General features: G+C 41.5%; 1 protein-coding gene across 3 annotated transcripts in view; it reads right to left on the reverse strand.

The window, feature by feature from the left end:
• Window positions 1-10,408, reverse strand: part of NAV2 (neuron navigator 2) — a 354,826-nt gene extending 344,418 nt beyond the window's left edge. The window contains exon 1 of one of the 3 annotated variants that reach the window (XM_074955205.1): window positions 10,352-10,408. In XM_074955205.1, coding sequence (XP_074811306.1) covers window positions 10,352-10,381 — 30 coding nt within the window. In that variant the 5' untranslated portion in view covers window positions 10,382-10,408. Of the gene's footprint in view, window positions 1-2,741; window positions 3,889-10,351 lie in introns of those variants that run through there. The other 2 variants (XM_074955203.1, XM_074955204.1) reach the window with 2 other exon arrangements.
• Between the last annotated feature and the right edge of the window lie 12,976 nt (window positions 10,409-23,384).

Genomic DNA, 23,384 nt, shown 5'->3' on the forward strand with positions numbered 1-23,384 from the left:
ATGGCAGTCAGGGAGGGTAGCAAATTGTAGAGTGAACAGGAGGGCACATGGCACCAGGCCTAGGACTTGTGACTACCGAAACTATCGTCAAATTAAAAACAAAGAGTATTTCAGCTAGGCCAGAGGCTCAGCAGTCATGTTCCAAAGTACCATACAGGATCTAAGATGTCAAGTTAGGGGTGCCCAACACTAAAACAGCCATGGACAAGGGCTTGGGATTGAGGTGCACTGGCAAAGCCCCTGGATAGAGGTCACTGACCAAATTTGCTAGAAAGGAGTGCCAGCCTAGAACTCCAGACCTGGGTTCAATTCCCTGTTCTGCCATGGACTACCTGTGTCACCTTGGGCATATCACTTAGTCTCTCGCTCTGTCTCAGCTCCCCATCTGTAAACACTTCCCTACCTCATAGGTATGTTGTGAGGATAACTATATCAAAGATGATGAGGTGCTCAGATACTCTGATAGTGGGGGCTATATGAATACCTAAGATAGAAATATTGCTGTGGAAATGGCTATTCACTCCTTAGAAGTAGGTTCTGGGAACCTCCTAGAGATATTTAGTCCTGGGTGAACTGTTCTAGAATCTATCTGTGTAGGACTATTAGACTCGACATGCTCTATAATACTTAGTCCTGCCATGAGTGCACGGGACTGGACTAGATGACCTCTCGAAGTCCCTTCCAGCCCTATGATTCTATACCTGGATGCAGCTGCAGGCTTTTTAGGAGGAAAATACCGTTGCCATCTGACAGGAGACACCCTCATAGCGGGGAAGGGGGAAGAGAACAGTAGCTCTGATATAACTGGTGTGGAAAAAACTCATTAGGTGTAGATCTATGTCCCGAGTCAGTATCTTGGGTGGGAACAGCCGTGCATAATACCCACATGGGCATGGAGGTAATTAGGGTGGTAACAATAAACAGAGCATAAGAGAAACGTGATTACCAGAGCTTAAACCAGTTAACATAACACCAAAAATACGTAATCATACAGTCTGGACCAATCCTAAGAGGTACTAGTCACCTGCTGAGATTTGGACCCAAATAAGTCATTGGACATTGCTAATAAATCAGGATTTCTCCCACAGGTTGTGGCAAGAAATTATCCCAAACTCAATAAGTAACTCCTACATTTTTTGGCCAAAATCTTGCCCTGCTTGACAATTCAGTATCATGATATACAAACGTGTGCTTCACATCTATATATGGGTTAAAATACATACTATCCTCCCAAAACTCCACAACTCTAGTAGTCTCTTTATGCCTAAATTACTATTTAAAATGAGACAATACCTATGAATAAGAAACATTTATGCAGCAATCAAAACTTAAATACAGAACCAAGGCATGTCTTAGCGAGAAAGCGAGCAGCGTATGCAGAGATTTTGCTGACATTTTGGAATTTGAAGGGAAAACTCAAGAATTAGAAGAAATAACATTTGTTCCTCTCTTAAGAGCATGATGTGATGCAAAGGTCAGTCTGTCTGCTGCCACCTCCCTGACACCACTCGCATGTCTCCCTTTTCTGCTTTCAATCCCTCAGGAACTGGTACAGTCACATTAGTCTGGCCCGACTAGTCTGATACGTCACCTGTCTGCCAGAAAAATGCAGCAAATCCTAAAATGCAGAGCAGGAGGCCAAATGCACCCAATCAGCAGTCATGCTATCGCTAAGAGAAGAGGTTGTGAGGCCACAGCGTGCAATCCCTAGATGGCACAGATGACCGAGTATTCTGGGGGAAAGAGGGGAAAGCTAAGATTCTTTCTAAAATACTCCATTTCCAGTGTATCACCCACCTTCTCCCAGGTTCAAATGCCTGCAGAGGAGGTTCATGATATGGACGGCTGGTTTCAAAATACACCACCCGCCTACATAGCAACCTCTATATAATGTTAATCAGTTCAGTTTGCTGCAGCAGACCATCTGCTTTGCTCACACCATAGTACTCTAACATACTACTATGTGCTTACACTGCTATCAAGCACACTGGGGCATCAGAATTACAGAGGCAATCTGATCCGTGCTGAAATAAACTAGGATGTACACTAGCAAAAATAAAACAAGTGGTGGAACGTACATTTCTTCTCTCACCATGGAAAGCAACATATTTAAAGAACCACCCAGATGCACATTTTAGAGCAATCTAAATACTGCACATTAAAAATGAAGTGCTGTCTCTAGACTGCATATACATGTCATCAAAGTCGGAAAATTCCATTTAGCATGAATTTCCTAGGTAGTCAGTTGCATTCAAGGGTACAATCTGACTGATAATATATTCTCTGTACATTGCAGTTGAATACAGAACATGTCAACCTGCCCATCATCTCACACAATCACAAATACAAAACGCACAACTAACCAATACTCCATACACCCCCATATACAAAATACACCCACCACAACTAGAAGCCCTGCCACCATCAGAGACCAGCACAAACACAGAACACACCCAACCAGTCAACACCCCTGTAAATACAAATCACATACCCCATAACCAACATCCCTTCCACCTCCAACAAACCCCACAAATACTAACCCTGCAAACAACCAACACACAAGCAAACACAAATACACAGCATAGCACACCTAACAACCAACACCCTGCCACCACCCCAACTAAAAAACCAAGATCACCTCCTGCCACCACATGGCACCACCAAAAATAGAAACATCCCCACCACACACCACCTCCACTACACACACACACACCCCTCCCAAAATACCACACTTTTCTAACCTGTGTGTCAAATCCATTTTCTAGAGAGCTACTCTTCCTGGGGGGGAAGCCATCCCCTGCATTCTCATGTCCATGAGGTGATTTGAGGGGGATCTGGCTGGAATATGATGCCTTGGTCACCTCCACCTTGTTCCCAAACTTCAGGTAACAGGGTTGCCGGATGGTCCTGGCCGTCGGGACATGCAGGATGGGAGCAGCGCTGTGTACGGGTTTAGGTAGTCCCGATTTCATTTTGGAGGCCACCAGGATGGCTGGCATTTTCTCTTTCTGCTTTCCTAACACGTTTCTGTCAGCAGCAGCAACAGTAGTAGCAGCAGCAGTCAGGGAGAGTGAAAAGGCAGGTTCAGGAAGCTGCAGCCCTGCTTAGGAATCTCCAAAAACTGCTTAGAAAATAACAGAATGAAGGAAACAGACACTTTTAAGCCTAAATTATCTCAGTGTCTTGTGAGCCTTCCACCTGTTTCCTCTGATTTTATTTTAATTCTCAACCACTGTCCTCCTTCCACTCTTCTTCTGTTGCTACTGCTATTTAACTTGTTCTTCCCTTTCGATTGCTGACTCCTATAATTTTCTTTCTTGGAAACGGGAGACTTTTACTTCATTATCTTGTCACTGCATCTCCAAAGTGAGGCAGCCTTTTGGAATAGAAAAAGAACCTGCTGCAGCATATGCCTTCTGTGTATGTGTGTGTGATAGAGAGAGAGAGAGAGAGAGAGAGAGAGAGCGAGAGCAAGCAAGCAGGATTTCCAGCTTAAGATGTCTTTCTTCAGTCTTAGCCAAGAAGCAGATGTAGCTCAGTGTGTTAATGACTGATGCCCTTGGATACGAGCCTTAGAGAATCAAGCTTCTTAGTCTTAATATCTGTGAACAGGACAATGATGCTAGAGCAGAAGGAGAAACGCCCATTAATGACACGTAAATAAAAAAAATGCCAGTGGCAACAAAATTTCCCAGCTCTTCCAGTGATGATCGTGAAACACGGAGTAAAAATTCAGCTGTCAAACAGGAGGGACAGCAGCCACCACCTCATTTTAAACATCGGCACTGACACAGGTTTCAGCACTACTGCTAATATATCGTGTGTGTTAGAGGCAGCCTGCTGTGCCTACACCAAAGAAGGCTACAGAGATTAGCTGGAGTAGGGGAAGGTTGCAATCTGACAGTACAGTGAAACAGTGCGGCCCTCTGATTGGTCCTCCCAACTCAAATCAGAAACAAAATATCTCTGCAAAAGAGGAGTGGCTTCAACTCCGGTGACTGGCAGGGAACTGTGTGACTGTGCTCAAGTACAAAGCAGGATCTGTAGCAGCTCTGCAGCAGCACTCACAGCTGAGCTGTGCTCATGTTAAGGATACATTCGAGTTTCCTACCCATATTTTTTTTAAAAAGCATTTTCAAATAAAAACACATGGGACTGAATCATCACTCAATTTTTACTCACTCCTCATTCAGGAAAACTCCCTCTGAAAGTGTAAAGGAGTTTGTCTGAATAAGGGCTTACAAATTTAACCTGTTAGCAGATGTATAGCACATGTTAGCAGATGTATAGCACTTTGCACATGTATAGCACCTTGCATTTAAGGATCTTCTGGAGGTCTTCTGTTCAGTTCCGAGCGAGTTAGCCAAGATGGTGGCCACCACACCAACAGTTGACAAAGGTTGTAAGGGATGATTAGTCCCATTTTACGGCAAGATACTGGAAGAGCTAAGTGACTTGCTCCAGGTCACATAGTGGGTAAGTGGCATAGTTAAAAATAAAACCCATCTCCTGTTCTAACCACTATCCACAACACTTCCCACCTAACATTTGTATGTAAAACAATCCCTACCGACTGCCTCGTTGAACAGATAACCTAAGCTCAGATCATATTAAACCATGGAGTATTTTTGCAAGAGGTTTCATATCAAGTAGGTTATTTATAGACAAATACAAAGCCTGGACACTTTATCATTGCAGACTCCTGTGTCTCCTGCTTAGCACTTGCTACTGACTCCATAATTAAAGTGAGTTCTGCGATGCTTCTATAATTTTGCACAAAGTCAACATGTTAAATATTTATTTTGATTTTGGCATCCCTACCCTCAAATACACTGGCTTCGTGGGATGCTTTGCATTAACTCTCAGTGGGTAATTTTTTTTTATCAGTAAATGTATTTTCCCTCTAGTCTTTTTATCCACAAATCTCAGATTACAAACTGCTCATCTCTGTTCTTCCAACACATTGAGATAGGCATTCCAATGTTTTCTAGCTTCTGGCTAGAAATTATTGTGAAAAAAAATTCAAAGCATAAAACTTGACAGCCAATGTCAGATTTACCAGATTAAAGGACTGGTAGTTGTGGGAGCTAAAATTTATTTAATGCTACAATACTTTATGCATCGTTTCAGTGCTGAAAATCTTTCTAGCTAAAACAAAAAGAAGCAGAGATTGAAAAGAAAAAGAAACAAAAAACCTCTGCAGAAGATCCAGGTCCAAATGCAAGGCTAATTTTAGTTTTGTTGCAATATTCATAAACAACTGAAGAAGCAGAAAAGGTAATTTATATCTTTTTTTTTGTATTTTGCTTATGAGTTTGATTAGGTTCAGCGCACCTTCCCCCCAGTTTCATAGGATTCTGCCAATTTTTGGGGATCTGTCTGCATCCTGAAAAGCTAACTACCTAGCTTTCAGATACAAACAAATACACAAAATTAATTTGAGTAAAGAAAAACAAATCCTTTTAGTGCTAATTTTTAATGGCTATTGAATGTCATGTTTGTCAAAGATAGATTGAATTTCCTAGAATGGCCATGCTCATTGACAAAAACAGGTCAAGTTTCCACAGAATACTCCCTACTGTCTCTATCTTTACCTAATGGAATAACTCTAGAATCCAATCCAGGCCTTCTGCTGAATGCCAGTTGTTTTGGTGGTCTAATGATGTGGACACCTGTCCACCATGATCTAACCTGACTTCAACATAGGCAACTAAACAGCCAACAAATGGAAATAACTTGGTCTCTGATTTGTTTATGGGTCACATATGGACTGGGGACCTAAAAGTAGAAACTTCTATTATTAATCCCTTGCAATCTAGGTCCCCTTTGTGTGTGTGTATTCTGTTGTAACTATTTTACCAGTTCCAAATAATGCAACCCAATGTCACTGAGATACAGTGTCTTGCTGGCAAGACACATCATCACGTCACAAAATGATGTCATAACATTTTAACACATCACTTTACAGACTACATTTGCAAAGGTGGAGAACCTGAGGTTCGATCCCTCAGCCTTGAACCATCTTTGGAGATTATTAGTTATTTTCAGTTGTTCCTTAAGGCATTTTCAAATGTGCCTATTTACAACAGAAAGTCAATGGGAGTTGGGCATCTAACTCAGCCTCCTTAGAAAGACAATTTAGACTGGGATTTTCAATCACCCAATTTCAATACCTTGGTTAATTTCCAATACTAAAGAAAGAATAAACTATGATTAAAAGGTGATATTTCAGCTGAAATCATCCAAATCAAAAACCACGAACCTTATCTTCCCTGGAGATTGTCATATGTGTCAGACTGGCCCCTACCCATGCACACAAAGGGAAAAGGTGAAAGTGCAAGAAACCTTTTAACTCAATTCTCTTGTGCAGGGCTCCCATTCCACCTTTGTCTAGGCCCTTCTTCCCCTGCACAACACCCTTCTTAGTCCCCTCTTTCATTCCTACAGCCCTGTTCAGACAATGATCATGGTCATCACCTGTCTGTGAAGGTCCTTTGGGTGAATCTCAAAAACTGAACCAAATGAACCAAAAACTAGGCAGTAAGTCAAAGTGCAGCTTCCCAAGAAGGAGGGGAGTTAGGGAATGGAATGTCTGCCATGAACAGAGAATCATGGATGCCCCCCGGCTGCTGTGTGGTGTACTGAAGCAGTCCTCTAGGCAGCACTAGCCAGGAAGGGGATGATCAGGGCTTCCGGGAGCCCAAGAAGGTCTGCCACAAACTTAAATACCTTCCCTTCATAGCAAGAAGCCTCAGAGAGGCTAGCTGCAGAGAATCTGTTACTAAACACATGTAGTGTTTGTTTAATCTCTCTCGCCCCAGTGAGGTATGTACTGAATTTGGAGAAGCACCTAGACTCTGAGGCCACAGGTCTTGAACTTGGAATTGCCAGACTTTCTAACTTTTGTGATTTTGGACAAACCTATGGTATACTCATAAGGGCTTCCCTTCTTTCTGCCCCTCTGATACTCTATTTGGAGTTTGGAAAGAACATGGTTTGGTATCCAAAATCTCTGTGAGGACTATGTCAGTTCCTGTACTTTCCGTCTGCCTCCTGTGTGCTTCCTTTTATAGAATAAGAAATTATTAAATTTCTTTTAAAAAGCAACAAGCATTGCAATTTTCCTGTAGTTTAAGCTTAACTTAACTTCACCTCTAGTGGCAACAATGGTGCCAGGATTACCTTAAAATAAATTATAATAATTAATTTTATGACCAAGCTGCCTCTTCTATGTATTTAAGGTGCAGGAATGTTTTCTGTAGTAAGGAAAAAAGTGTTATAATGGTTAAAACCTAACTCCTATATCACGAGGGGGTCACACTGAGCAGTTCCTCCACCACCTGAGGGCATGAGGAGTATGTTTTACCAAATGACTCATGACAGGAACAAAAATAATCTGTGGAGGGGGACTCTGTATGAGGCCATAAATTAGATTGACGATGGGATATGGGTCAAACTTAATGCTGCTTTTGCAGTATAAATGTATGCTTCCTGTGTCAAAACTAATTGTCCGGACTTTGGCTTTTATTCATGCATTTCTAATTTTATGAATAACGCTCTTAATTAAAGTTGGTTCAGAAATTAGGGGTGCGGGGTGATTTTCAGAAGAAATTCAAATATTGAAAATATTTAGCTGAAAAATGAAATATTTCAATTTGGAAAAGTTGCCACGATGCCTGATGGGACCTGTCATTTGGGTGCCTCATGCTCTCATTCATAGAATCATAGAATATCAGGGTTGGAAGGGACCTCAGGAGGTCATCTAGTCCAATCCCCTGCTCAAAGCGGGACCAAATCCCCAATTTTTGCCCCAGATCCCTAAATGGCCCCCTCAAGGATTGAACTCACAACCCTGGGGATAGCAGGCCAATGCTCAAACCACTGAGCTATCCCTCCCCCTCATTCTTCTCTAGAGGCTGAGTTCTCTGATTGGACTACATCTCCCATGATGCATGATGGTCTCCTCTCTTGCAGAGGGGAGGTGTTCTTGGCCATGTTATCTCCACAGATGACAATGAGGACACGAGGCAACTGAGCTACAAATCCCATGAGGCACAGCAGCTGCATTTCCAAATCAAAATAGCATGGCTTTTGGCTGAAATATTTTGGTTTTCAGACATCTGATTATTTGACATAAATAAATATATTTTCTGTGGAAAAAGAGACATTTTTAGTGAAAAATTTCACTTATCTGAAAACCCAGTCTTCCAGTGAAAAACACTTGAGATGAAAATATTTTGACTAGCCCTACTCTTAACGTACAATATGTTTGCAAAAACAAACCAGTGAACAGAAAAAAAAAATCAAGTTTCCCATAGCGGATCCAACTGGACCCTAAGAAACTGGAAGAGATGTTATTTCCGTCAGACTATGCAAAATTAATGTTTTGGGGCTCCCTCTGCTGGTGGTGCAGTATAGATTAACCAAGAAGCACTGTCCTCAGACTTGAGTGGAAAGCAAACACTGATGCTGGTGCACCAGGATGTTTCACAGAAACAACAAGTGGGGTTTTTACCCACGAAAGCTTATGCTCAAATAAATCTGTTAGTCTTTAAGGTGCCACTGGACTCCTTGTTGTTTTTGTGGATACAGACTAACACGGCTACCCCCTGATACTTTACAGGATGTTTCAGGCACAACAAGAAGCTTTATGATATGCAGTTGTTAAACACAAACAGCTGTGTTGATTTCAGCTCCATCCAAAACATGAGGGCGGGGGAGAATGACAATCAAAATCTGACAAACATAAATGGACACAATGTGCAGGGATTTTATGTTCTTCCTTATAGGACATTTTAGAAACAGTAGGTCTGATTCTTCTCTCACTAGGGAAAATTCTCATCTTCTATGAAGGCAACAGAGTTACACCAGTGTATGTGAAAGGGGAATCGGAAAAAGTAAAAACGACAATAAATAACTAATAAAATAATAATAATAATGATGCCTTGGCTAAGTGTGCTGATAATTCAGCAGCAATGATTGAGCTTCAGTCATTCACCAGATTAAAGATACCATTATCAATATTTTCTTTTTCCTTGAGGCATTTATGGAACTCTCTAAAATCTTCAGCCTAATCACTTAAGTCTGTGTAAAACTACCTAAAATGTCATCATCTGCCGCCAGTATTGTTCCCGCAAAGGCTCTCTTTTCAAAATTTACAGTTGCCAGAAGACTAGTTTTCCTGTAGACAAAGTCATCCCTGGCATAATTCCATTAACTTCAGTTGAGTTCTGCCAGGGACGATTTTTGGCATTGCAGGTATTTTAAATAGTTAAATCAATCTTTTGTCATATTATTTAAAAACCAAGGGCCAAATACCACAAGTCATACTCATGAAAGAAGTCCAGACTCATGTAAATAAGAATTGCTTCTATGAATAAGGCTGGCAGGATCAAGCCCCAATTTTTTTGCTATGATACTGAGGGAGAGAGCATGGCCCAGTGGTTAGAAAATAGGCATGTACATGAATTATCTGATCTGGCATCCCTATGTCTTGCACCAGGGAAATCAATCTTTGCATGGGTGTTTTCTGTATAGTACTTAGGGGAAATTAGAAGACCATGGATCTATTCCCAGCTCTGCCATTGAAGCTTTGCCTACACTACAGAATTTTGGTCCTGTCATCACCTTTGTAAACCCTTGGAACATTTTTGACACCTACCAGGCTGATTCTCCACCGCCTTGCACTTTGTGCAGTCATTCACAACTGTGCAAAATGACTGCCAAGTGGGTATGAACAAATAAATCATAATGGTGGCATTTTACATCATCTTTGTACAAGTGTAAATCACTACACAAGGTGCAAAGCAGGCCTATCATGTCTGCACACAAAACTTCTTGCAACAGCACAAGAAACACTGTAAAGGTATTGGCACCACCATTGCTCTGAGCAATACTCCTGACTATATATATACTTGATATAATGTATCCTATATCAAGCCATTCAGCACCTGGTAGTGCCAGTGAGGACAGTAACAGCAGGTATTGCAGTTGCATCCAAGCAACTGCTCCGGCCAACCCATTCAACAATACCCCTGAAATTTCCCTAATGGATTTATCTGGTCACTTTTTGATCTCTGTAGTCAGTAGAAATCCTGGAAGTACTTTACTTGTGCATGATGAGCTGCACAAATACTAGTTACAATGCCAAGCACCTTTTGACCAACAGCCACTTCTGTGATTTCACTGTCTTCCAGTCATTTTTGGACCCATGATCATGTCTTCTCAGAAGATATCCCACAATCATGTTCCTAACAGGCTCCAGACAGACACACAGGCACTCAACCAGACTCTGAGTTTGACCTTAAGGAAGTCAATTTCCTTATATGTAAAATAAGGTAATAGCACTTACCTCACAGGGGAGCTGTGAAGCTTTGTTCATTATTGCTTATACAGTGCTTTGCGATCTGCAACACCACAGGGATGTGAAGCATTATTATAGTGACTCCATATTCTAACAGCATCCAGAATAACTATTTCAATACACCGCTTTAGAATGATCCTTGCAAATCTCATCTTCCCAAAAGATACACGTGTGGGCATTCTTGTCCTATGCACAGATGTGCTCTTCTTTCCCCCTTCTTCCCCCTCCATTCACAGCACTGGTTTAAATGTTATTTTATGTCTGATATGACTTTGCCTCTAGCCTCCTCTGCTTGGGAAAGCTAAGAAAACATTGGTGACTAGGCTCACACTAACACACACGTCACAGAAAGAAAGTGACAGTGAGCCAAATATCAAACTATCCTTAACCCTAAGAACCCTCAGGATTAAGTCAAATCTGAGAGACAGGAGCTGAAAAACATGGATGCTCTCTCTTATCCTCCCTGTACTCCCTTTGTTGTTTTTCTTACCTCCACAGATCTCCCTGAGAAATGTTGGAAGAGAACCCCACCTCATGGGTTGATAGCCTCATTGCCAAACTTTTTCCCTGACAGTTTCTCTCAAAACTTGCCTTCTTCTGCTTATGTGCACCAAATCCAGCTGCTTTGTTGCCCGAGAGAGCAGTCAGGGCCTAGTGCTGGGGACATCTGGAAGACAGGCTAGGAAAAGGAGATCATAACCTGGTAGAGATAGGCAGCACTCATTTATACCAACCTAGCCCAAGAGCCAGAAACCCTCCCACATTAGCAACCCTAGAAGTTTTGAATAAATCCCATCAAAATGGCCAGTCCTTAAAGTATAAGGACTCAGATATACCCTGTTTCTTAAAGATCAAAGCATCACTGACACCATACAAGGAAAAAATGGAGAGAAATTCTCAGCTGGCATAAATCAGTGTAGCTCCACTGATGCCAACTTGAGAATCTGGCCCTAAAAATGTTACAATTTATCAAAATCCCATTAAACTCTCAAGCACTGATTCTCTATTTCCTTTCCCAGAATTGCTGATTATCAAGGAATTTTTGTTAAATAGAAGTTCTCTTGTCCATTCAGACAGTTTCTGCCCAATCCATTCAATGATGCACAGCCCAGTGCTTGAACCATCACAAATGCTTCCTGTTATACTTGCCAACTGGCAGCCAGATACTCGAGCACAATTAGCAGAGTCCCCCACATCCTGAACCTGCCAAGTGTACATCCTTCATGTTCCATAGCCAAGACTCAAATCCTGGACCTTCTTGATCAGTAGATAACAGCTCTTCCGTAGGAGCCCCCAAAAAAGAAAGCCTCTCCTAGCACAGCCACTGGGAGCTACACTCAGCTGGAATTTGCTTGCTGCACATCATCCCGTTCCATGGTGATGAACTGTGATTTTACAAACACTGGATCAGTGAATGCTGAATGAAGCAGGAAAGTGAAGCAGGCTATTTAGAGAGAAATGTGTAGAAAGACTCTCAAATATCTGGATAATCAGCAATGATGGAAAAGGAAACAGAGAGCTTTATGGGGTTTACGCAAAAGATATTGTTAGGACATTTGCCTGAGTGTTTCCAGAGCTCCTTTAAATAACATTGGATGTTGCTGTAACTTTTACAGAAAATGAAAATGCAACTTCAAAAGACAGGCCATGTAATTCCTGGACCCATTGAAGTAAATGAGAGTTTTGCCATTGATTTCAATGGGGCCATGATTTCACTTAGGAACTTCAGTGGATTTACTCTGAATGTACATGCATCAGATAAGCCTCTAGCTCACTGTCTCAGATGAATGTGATGGCATAGCCAGCCTGTAAAACAATTTTTGCCACCCTCTCCGCAAATGTAACCAACCCCCATCCATCGTGATTATACTACTGTGCCTGGTAGGGATTTCGGAGAGGGTCAAAGAGATGGTTCTGGGACACACCCTCATGTAACTGACTCATTTTACATGAAAATGCTTTGCTTGTACCTTTCAACACTTGTGTCATAAATATAAAGGGAAGGGTAACCACCTTTCTGTATACAGAACTATAAAATCCCTCCTGGCCAGAGGCAAAACCCTTTCACCTGTAAAGGGTTAAGAAGCTAAGATAACCTCACTGGCACCTGACCTAAAATGACCAGTGAGGGGACAAGATACTTTCAAATCTGGAGGGGCGGGGAACAAAGGGTTGGTCTGTCTGTGTGATGCTTTTGCTGGGAACAGATCAGGAATGCAGCCTTACAACTCCTGTTAAGTTAGTAAGTAATCTAGCTAGAAATGCGTTAGATTTCCTTTTTTTTTAATGGCTGGTAAAATAGCTGTGCTGAATGGAATGTATATTCCTGTTTTTGTGTCTTTTTGTAACTTAAGGTTTTGCCTAGAAGGATTCTCTATGTTTTGAATCTGATTACCCTGTAAGGTATTTACCATCCTGATTTTACAGAGATGATTCTTTTACTTTTTTTTTTTAATTAAAATTCTTCTTTTAAGATCCTGATTGCTTTTTCATTGTTCTTAAGATCCAAGAGTTGGGGTCTGTGTTCACCTATGCAAATTGGTGAGGATTTTTATCAAGTCTTCCCCACGAAAGGGGGTGTAGGACTTGAGGGGATATTCTGGGGGGAAGACATCTCCAAGTGGGCTTTTTCCCTGTTCTTTGTTTAACACGCTTGGTGGTGGCAGCATAGGGTTCAAGGACAAGGCAAAGTTTGTACCTTGAGGAAGTTTTAACCTAAGATGGTAAGAATAAGTTTAGGGGGTCTTTCATGCAGGTCCCCACATCTGTACCCTAGAGTTCAGAGTGGGGAAGGAACCGTGACAACTTGTAATTGATTTACATTGGTTTAAGTTTTCAAGATCTCTTTGCAAAGAAAAAGGTTAGAAATTTTTTTTCAAAGAAAGCTGGGTTGTATTCTTTTCTTCTTTCTTTCCCCAGTTCCACTTCCCTCAAATCAGAGTGTTCACAGCTGTGGGCACTGCAGGACCCAATGGCCAGTTGCTTTCTGGATCTGAAGAATTGCTTTTTGTGCTCACTTATCTTTTACCTTTCCTATTTCCCACTTGTGAATTGACAGCTGATACCCCCGACCCCCACCCATTTTATAATGAAATTAAAAATGTCAAAACTAAGCACTCACAACCAAAGTCAATGTTATTGGGTAGTGTCTGTACAAATATTTTGCTGCATCTCAAACCAAAGGATGAGATGATGGTTGACTTGTTTCCTCAACAGCTATGTTTTTTAAAAATTTAATCACAGTTTTGAATGAGGGTGGCATATTATTCTACTCTGAGCCTTTTTTTCAATCTATATTTTGCCCATGATGCTGTGCTGAATTCATGGTGCTCAACATTTGGCTGCACAGACCTAGTGGATTACATTTGATCTTAAGCATCCCATCACATGCCAACCGTAGCATTTAAAACCCACTCCTGTGATATGTCTGAGATGGAATATCCACAAGAGCTATCAATGCCAAAAAATCTCACAAATTTGGTATATTATAATTTCCCCAAAGGAGATCTGACTAAAACCTAGTGCGTGTAAACAAACAGTGAAATGACATACACCACTGAAAGGTCCAATTTTCTGTATATACATTTCCTCCTGCAGTATTTGTAGGTGCACATTAGTTGTAGAAGACATATTTATACTTGCACTGGACAGCAAGTCCTCTTATCCAGAAAAGAGGGATGCTAATTTGATTGGGGGACGGGGGGAGATTCCCTACATCCTAGTGGCAAAAGTTCCAGTATTTTTTAAGATTGATTTGGAGTCAGAAAAAGCTTTTTTTCAGTCCATTGAGCATCTAAATTAAGCTGCCTTCACAGTGGTCCACAACGAAAAGTACAGACCATGCATTACTGACTGGAATGGAATACTAAATTAATCATTTTCTCTCTTCAATTGGTTCCTGACATAACGCAAGACGGCTTGTTAGAGGTCAAGACTAATTGTAGTCTCTGCTCCACTCATGTCCAGGTTAGTACGCTGTGTTGGAATTCACCCATGTCCACACCCTACACACAATTGTAAAACTTTGTACAAGATATGCCTTGTGAGGTGGTATTTGAAAACTCATAACTTGCTGATCAGTAATATGGTAAAGTGAATATAGCAACATTATAGGTAAAGTTATGAACATAAGCTAAAATTATGACTGAAGTACATTTTCCAGATAAGTCTGGGGAGTGGTTAAACCAGTTTCTCAAAGACAAAGGGAAAGATGATGCTCCAGCCAGTTGTCAACCAAACTAATGGGCCATTACTTATCAAGTGGCCAGTCTTTGGCAATGAAAGGGGGTAGGGACAACGAGACCTGCATCTTAGCAAAGCAGCATCATGGAATCTCCTTATTCCAGGAGACTGCATGTCTCCTGATTCTCAGCTGGAAATGCTTTTCAAAGAGGGACTAAAAACTATAAAAAGGAAAGGCAAGCACCCCAAAACACACCCTCTTTCTCCCTGCCCATCTCATTCTCGGCACCTGAGAAGACAAAGGAAACAGGTATTGGACTCTGGGGTGGAGTCCTGACCTGAAGAGTTTGGTCAGTAATGCTGCTGGAAGCCTGTGGTGAGAAACTTTGCTTGAACCTAATATAGTTTGGTAAGTTAGGCACTAGAAAACGTTTTATCTTTATTTTTCTTGTAACCATTTCTGACTTATGGCTCATTGCTTGTACTCACTTAAAATCTGTCTCTTTGTAGTTTAATACATTTGTTTCATTGTTTTATCTGATCCAATGTGTTTAACTTAAAGTGTCTGGGTAACTCTAAACTATTAAGCTGTTGTGTATTTCCTTAAAGGAATAATGGATGACTATCCAGGAGAGGGCTGGCAGTACAGAACATAAATTTCTGGAGGGAAATCCAGGAATGGGAATATATTTGGGTAACCCTGCCGCATAATCAAGGCTGGTGAGAGCCAAGGTGTGACTAGCAAGCTGCAGTTACACAAACAGATCTGGATGTGACCTGCATGTTGGAGGCTGTTTCTGAGGAGTCCAGGTTAGAGGCAGGCTACAGAAGCAAGACATTGCAAGGCACCCCAGGTTACAGGACAGAGGACACTGGTCTGGGGTGTACCCTGATATGTCACTTACAACCCAAAAAGGGATGTACTATTGAAGCTACAAGAGCTGAATTTCAAAATTTCTTTTATCTGCTAAGAATTACTTTGACATAAATTCCTCCCCTCTCGAAAACAGATGGGTATTTAACTCAGTCTGAAATCTAATTGGCAAAACACAAAACCTACTGTTAACAATGTTCCACAATGATGTTTCTATCTATCTAGCAATTATACCAAATTCATCACTGAAGTATCTTCGCTATCTGATTGGATCACTAACACTGCTTTGAATCCCTTGCTTCCAGAGGAGCTTGATCTGAACCAGAACCATCCATATATCTCTTTTTTAACAACAGAAAAGGGTTACATAGTTGGAATCCACTGAAGAAGCAGTCAGTCAGAAACATATTAATAACCAGATGGAAGGGTGCAAGAGACGCTCTGTGAGAATGTACCAGTGTTATGGGTCTAAAATATGCTATTCCAGTGGCATCAATAAATTAGGGTGTGAAATATATATAGGTCATTTAAAAATTAATCTTTAAAGACATGTTATATTGCATCAGTCATAGCACTCCTATAGAATTTGGACTGGAGGCTAAATTCTCCTCTTAATATGTGACTTGGGTGATATTAATGGAAATTTCCCTGACTGTAACTAAAACAAGAGTCGGGCCTAGTAATCTTTTTGTGCTAACTGCAATTACGGCCTTACATGGCCGCACATGGGGAAACAAGGCCAGGATAAGAGAAGAATGGAAGATGTGTTGTGATCGGCGCAATCTATATGAGGGCTGAAGGACTAGTTGATCAAGGCGGTGAACTGCAATTACAAAATGTTTGTGTGAACAGGCATGATCATAGAATATCAGGGTTGGAAGGGACCTCACGAGGTCCCTGATTTAGTGGTCTGAACACAGGACAGGGAGACAACCTCCTGACTTTGAATTCTAGCTCTGAAACGGACTCCAGCAATCACCTCACTCAAGTTACTTAACCTTTCTCTGCCTGACTTTCCCCATCTGTAGAGCTGGGATACATGGCACACTAACCTATCTCATGGGCTTGTTGTAAGGATTAATGTTTGTACAGCAATTTAAAAATGAAGTATTAAGAATTATTATTATTAAAACTGAAATAATAATATTTACTTTGGGGAGTAGCAGAGTTTCCTACCTTACATGCAACATTCTCTACAGACTGGCCTGCCAACCATTTGCCTTAGGATTCCTAACCAGAACAGAAATGTTGTACATAGGGGTGTCATCATGCATAAATCCTTCTGAATATTTAGGCTCTGGGTCTGCAGTAAAATCTAATGTCCAGCTCAATCCAAATCAGTTGTGTTTGCTTAATTCCCAACCTTCCCCCCCCCGCCATTTCTGTTTGGTGTTTTCTTTTCATCTTCAGAGAGCTACATCCACTTCCAAATTTTCCGTCCTAATTCCAATACTGTGTTATGAAAAAAAAATCTCTTCTGGACAGCATCCTTGCTGAAACAATGAGAAAATAAGTATGGTGGAGCATGTGTGTCTGTGCTGTAAACTTAATAAAAATGAGACTGATGTTCAATTAGGCCTAAGAAAACCAGACCAGGATTTCTATATAAACTGGAAAAGGTTGGAGGCTATTCAAAACACAGCATCGCAACGTCATTTCAGATTTCTCTTACATTGTGCAGAACAGGCATTTTGGATTCAAAAGAGTAATTAGCATACTATATAAAAATTAGAGCATGGCAAATACCCAAGCTTTAACCTTGCATAAGAAAGATCAGTGAGAATTCAGCACTATAAGCTCACTAGCACTGGCTACTCAAACATGGGAGGTTATGTGGTGTGGTGTCTATAACACTGAAGTGTTACTGATAGGAAACTTGCAGCCCAGCTGGTAATATTTAGTTAAAGGAGTTCCAGGTTATTATTAGTGTAGTGCTGGTACACTTTTATTAAAGTACACTATTATTAAAGCTGCCCAACGCTTCCCATTATAAGACCCTGTCTTCAGCAGCTTATAACTCTGCCAAACTTTAACGTTGTTTTGCCATTAAAAAAAAAATGTGGTTACCTTTTCCTTGCGAAGTTCTAACATCTCTCATACTTGGGAGCAGGGAAGTGAAACTTGGAAGGCAGGTGGCCTTTGCGGAAGGGATGTGCTTTTCGCCATTCCTGTGAATATCTGCCCAAATTTGGCCAAGTTATAAGCCTTTGAAAAAATCGGATTTCACACACACACACTCAGTAAAGACTTCATAGAGTCTAGCAGCTAAAATCTTCAAAGATTCCATCCTCACTGAGCATGCTCCACCCCCTCACGGCTCCTGCGCATGAGCCACCCTCACAGAACTAAGCATGTTCCTGCCCAGTGCTACAGAAGAGAAGCTGGACTTTCCCTGCAATTGCTCCTCCTCGTGGCTCTGGGCTGGGCTGGGGTCTGGACACTGGAGCTGATAGCAGGGAGTCTCTCTCTTGTGTGCTCTCAATGACCTCCCCTGCTGGTCGCCTGACTCAAATCCAAAAGGGACAAGACCCGGACCCGGGAGGAGGGAAAGAAGTAGATGGAACAGAGCTGGGGGAGACTGGGAATGGAGATGGGAGTGGGAAAAGAGAAACTACGACTGGGAATTGGTGGCTATGGACTGTACTGCGAGACGGGATAGGGACATTAGGACTGGTTGGGCAAAGAGATTCTGACTGGGATCTGAAGCCTGAGGAGACTGGGAGTGGGCAGACAATGGGAATAACATTAGGACAAGACCCCAGATGTGTGAAGAGTCTGGATTGTGACAGGGATAGGATGGAGGGGACAGGGCAGAAGAGATCAATCTTTGGGGAAACAGACAGAAGAGTTTGTGCTCCCTAGAGCACACTTCCTTCTAGAGCCTGGGATGGAACCTAAGATTTCTAGTCTCACCATTCCTCTGCTGTCAGCAAATATCTGTAAAAACCACTGGCAAAGTGTGTGTCTCATGCCCCTCTAGTGCAGGTTCACATAGAGGATGACAACCTACTACTGTTATCAATTAGCTCAAGTGGCAGAGGAGTATGTATTCTACAGGTTCCAATCCTGATGATGAATCAGGCAAGTGTAATTATGATGCCACATAATGGAATTTTGGTTTTTCATTAAAAAAAATTAGGCAATTACAAATATATGTATATGTGTTCAAATAACATTAAGATTCCAAAGTCGAGCACTCAAAAGTTAGGAAATGCCAGAATTAATTCAGCCCCCTTGACTGTATGACACAGTCTGTAATGACATGAACACATGCTGTTTTCCATGGGACCAGTGCCTCACTCAGTGTCCAGAATGGACGATGCTCAGTTAACAAACAGCTACTCAATATTTTGTTTTATTCTCATTGTTCAATGTGTGGCCCGATGCCCTATTTTACTGCATGTTATTCAAATGCTGCTCTGAATACAGAATTATTCATTTCCTCATAGGCTTTTCTATGGCATACATCACTATCAGTGCTTCACAACCATTCATTAATTTTCCTTCACAACGTTGTGAACTACTATTCCCATTTTACAGATGACGAGCTGAGGCAGAGAGAGATTAAGCTAAAAGGTATCCATTAATTTTGAGCATCCTATTTGAGACACCTAGGACCTGATTTTTCAGAGTACTTAGCCCTATGTGGACTTCATATGTTCAAAAAACAGCTCCCATTGACTTCACTTACAGCTGTGAGAAGCCAGCACTTCTGCAAATCAGACCTCAGGGTCTCAGACTGAGCACCCAGAAAATGAGGTATTCTCTATTAGTGAACACCTGTGAAAAGTTTGGTTTAAGTGTCTTGCCCAGAATCATGCAGGAACTCTGTGGCAGAAGCAGGGATAAACTCATTCTCCAGGGCAGCACTGAATTGTGTTAGCCATGAGACAGACCCTCCTTCTCTTCCTGCATTCCCCGCCTGCCTCATTAACTAAACACCTTTCAATATTTGCAACAAATGAGGCAGGGATCTTACACACAACAGCTTCCTTTGATTCACAATCCTGATTCATCTTCAGAGCAGGTCCATCCTGTGCTCTTAATCAGGCAGGCGTCCTATGGAAAAATTAGTATACAATCATGTAATTAAAGACTGTAGCATAATGCATACTCACAAGGGAGCTGAATTAAGGTAGCACTGGCAACCTTAATTCTGGCATTGCTTAACTTTTGCATGTTGACTTTGCAACCTTAATGTTCTGCTAATCTAGTTTTGGTATATAATTTAATATAGTGTTCCAAAGCATGCTAAGTGCCTCACTGTACAAAGAGAAAAACAGACCTTGCCCCAGAGTGCTTACAAAGCAGGGCCAGATGCTCAGTTTTCATTGAAATCAATGGAAGTACACGGATTTACAGCAGCTGAGGATCTAGGCCATCCCATTTATACAGACACAACCAGAGAACAAGAAACAATGGGGAGGGAGACAGATGTAGAAAGATTAAGATTTCATGCACATTTTGAAAGTTTTGCTGGGTCCATGACCATCTATTATACACAAACACTAACAAAGACACAGCTGCCCTTTAGACTTCTCTTCTGTCTAAAAATGCCAGTAAGTAGCTGGAGTTCCCACCCTGCACTAAAGAAAGTACACACACACATGCACACGCACGCACACACACACAATAGAGTCCAAACTTTCTACTTCCTGGGGCTGGGATTTAATTATTAACTTCAGTAACAAAATCAAAATATAAAACTTAGTTTAATCTTTCTCCACAAGCTTGGCCGTACTTAACGTTTTCTCTGTAGAATCGATGAAGTGAGCTGTAGCTCATGAAAGCTTATGCTCAAATAAATTGGTTAGTCTCTAAGGTGCCACAAGTACTCCTTTTCTTTTTGTGAATACAGACTAACACGGCTGCTACTCTGAAATCTGTAGAACCAGTTTGTCTCAGGGTTCTTCATCCTCCTACCTGAAGCCAAGAGAGGGGGTGGGCTTCAGAGCCTGAATGTCTACACAGTTATTTTTAGCGCCGTAGCAGGAGCGCCGCAAGACCCCAGCTCTGAGACTCACTGCCATGGGCTGCTCCTTGCGGTGTAGATGTACCAGATATGTCACGATAGTGTGGGGAAGCTGTGCTGCTATTGATTCTGTTCAATGCCTAAGTAAGAGGCCTTATTCTCTGGGGTTGGTCAATCTGGCAATTTTCATCAGCCTAAATTCACTGCAGTAAAAAAGAATGTTTAAAAAAAATCACCTCTCCGTTGGCAAGATTTTTTTTAAAACAGCTACTATTTTTAATTTGATCCACAAAAAACAGCGTATTAGTAACTTCCTGATCTATACAGCAGACATTGACCCTCCAGGCTGGCCCATAAACAAAGGTGTTTTGACAAACCAGGGAGAACTATGCAAACTGATGATGTAGTAGCTAAACAAAACAACCATGTTAATTTAATCTCTGTACAAAGCACAGCAGGGGAGAGGTTGGAAGTGGGGCAGGGAATTAAAGTTTGCCACGTGGAAAAAGACAAAATCATTAGGGAAAAAATACGGTCAGGCTTCTGGGAGGGAACTGTAGCCACTGAAGAGTAAAAACAAAAATATAAAGCTATAAAAACAAACATTAACAGCGGTCTCTTTTCATGTGGAAATCTGCACTGATTGGACGCTTTCTGTTTAAAGCACAACTGAGTCACAGACAAATAAGATGAAAATTAGGGAGGGTCATGGAGGTAATGCGGATGAGGGCAGGAAAAAACAAGACAATTTATAGTTTATTTTTCTTTTAACCCTCTGTGTTTTGAGTCCCTGCCCCAAATTTAGGACAGTGGAAAAGTTCAAGTTTCAAATGTCACTAGATAACCCTCCCAGTTGCCTGATCCGAAACAGCATAATAAATAGATCCTCTTTCCCCTTAGACATTTCAACAGGTATAAATCAAGAGCAACAAGGGCAGCAGTTTCAAATACAGTCTGAAGCTGTGAATGTGCTAGGACCTGTGCTAGGAGCAGATAACTGAGAAAAAGAAAATTAATCCCTCTATACAATGATGTGAAAGCAGATCCAGTAGCTAAGGACATTGGTTGATTGGTGAAAACAGCCCTGAGAGGCAAAGAGCCAGGATATTAATACAATCTTTCATCCCCATACAAAATAACGAATGGAGTCACATACAGAAAGAATCACCATAAAGCAAGGCTGGAAACTGTCCCAGAAGTCTTACATTTCAGCTCCATCACAGTTTAGAATTCATGATACACAGGGGTCTGAACATAGCACCGAGCAATTTTGTTAGAATATAATCAAGACAATTAGCGCTCTCAGGTCCAATCTGAAAACTCACTCAATGAAATCTAGTAAAGCAGCAGTAAAAGCCCCTGTACTAAGGGTGTTAAGAGTATTGCTCCATAATATGTCAATATGAAATGATCCCTTTGTGCCAAGAGGCCAACAAGAGAGCCCGCTTGAGGACAACAAGGAGTCCAGTGGCACTTGAGGACAAACATTATCTTACACACTATAAATACATGAAAATAAGATTAGAGACCGCGGTTGTGACAGCAGTTTGCTTTCCCTGTCAATACCGCCCTAGCACCATGGCTAGGTTGTTAGCACAGTACAGACTAAGAAGGAAGAATGACAACTACTAAACTTCCTCCAACAGGTGTTCCTTGCACATCCAAGTATTTCCCTCACCCTGACCTGGTTTAGTTTCTGAAATCTGACGCAAAGTAACGGATTCCTTTCTACCCAAGCTGTTTGTGAGTTGATGCAGAACAGTGCAATTCGGATAACATTTAATACATATTCTTGAAACTTAAATAATAAATCATAACAAATATCAGTGGTAACACTAATTCAAAGCCAAATTTCCAAAGTCTCTCCTCTAGTAATGGTGACTGGTCTGTGCATTTGAGCAACTCTTTCCTGTAACACATACTACTCGTCTCTACTTTTCTCCAAATACTAAGCACTTCATAGCAGAATTATATATCTGCCTTTACCACTCCCATTTATTTTAGTGGGAGCTATACACCCTGTAGGAGGGGAAAACTGACCCCTTTATATTTCGTGGAGGATTTTACACTATTTTTCTTACCTTGATATGTCCAATGGTAGTTTTTCTTTTCATTTTATACATAAACTCTTATCTCAGCCATGAGTGGAGGTGGAAGACTTCTGTCAGCTAAATAGTAATGGTCATATCGTATGGAAGGTACTCTCAGATCATAAAACAACACACAAGCAAAAGGTCCAGTTATTTCAGTGATAGTGAAGAGTACCAGAACAGTATTGTTGAACAGCCTAAAATACACTGTGTGCACCTTTGAGGCAGGGAAAAAGTCACAAAGGGAAAGAAGGAGCAAATATTCCCATCAGAATGAGTCAACAGACTATACCAGCTTCCAAGAGTCACAGATGAGCTCAGCTAAGTAGGATTTTTTTTTAAAGAGTGGGAGAAGCAGGGAAAGAGAGCAGTATGAATGACCCCCAGATTTGGGGTCTACTATGGGGTCTACAGAAAACCTGTTGTACAGTTTTGCATTTCTATCTGTCCTTTTACACATGGTGCTCGAAACACTCTACATATTTTGAGTAGCCTCTACAATGATGATTTATACCCATTCTGAAAGATGTATTAAATAAGGTACAGAGAAGGGTTACATTGTGGGGTGATGCTGGGGTGACAAGACGACTTTCACCTTTTGCCCCCACTATGAAAAGACAGGCCTCAGTTGCAGTCCTTGTACTACTCAGGAGATCACAGAGGCTGCACCTCAAAGGGCGTATGAAGTTTGAGGAGCAGGCACAGCCACCAGCACAGAGCATTGTTCTGCAGAAGGCTGTCCCATCACATGAAGCCATGTGGATTAATGCACTACTGGAAGGTGCACAGACACTATGATGATGAACGCGGTATAAGGTCCTATGTAGGATAGGACAGGATAGAATCCTAAGGGATGTGCTCCCTGTCAGGGAGATAAGGGAGAGACTGCACTGCCCGGAAGCA

This window comes from Natator depressus, chromosome 6, assembly GCF_965152275.1.
Source record: "Natator depressus isolate rNatDep1 chromosome 6, rNatDep2.hap1, whole genome shotgun sequence".
Taxonomy (NCBI): domain Eukaryota; kingdom Metazoa; phylum Chordata; order Testudines; family Cheloniidae; genus Natator; species Natator depressus.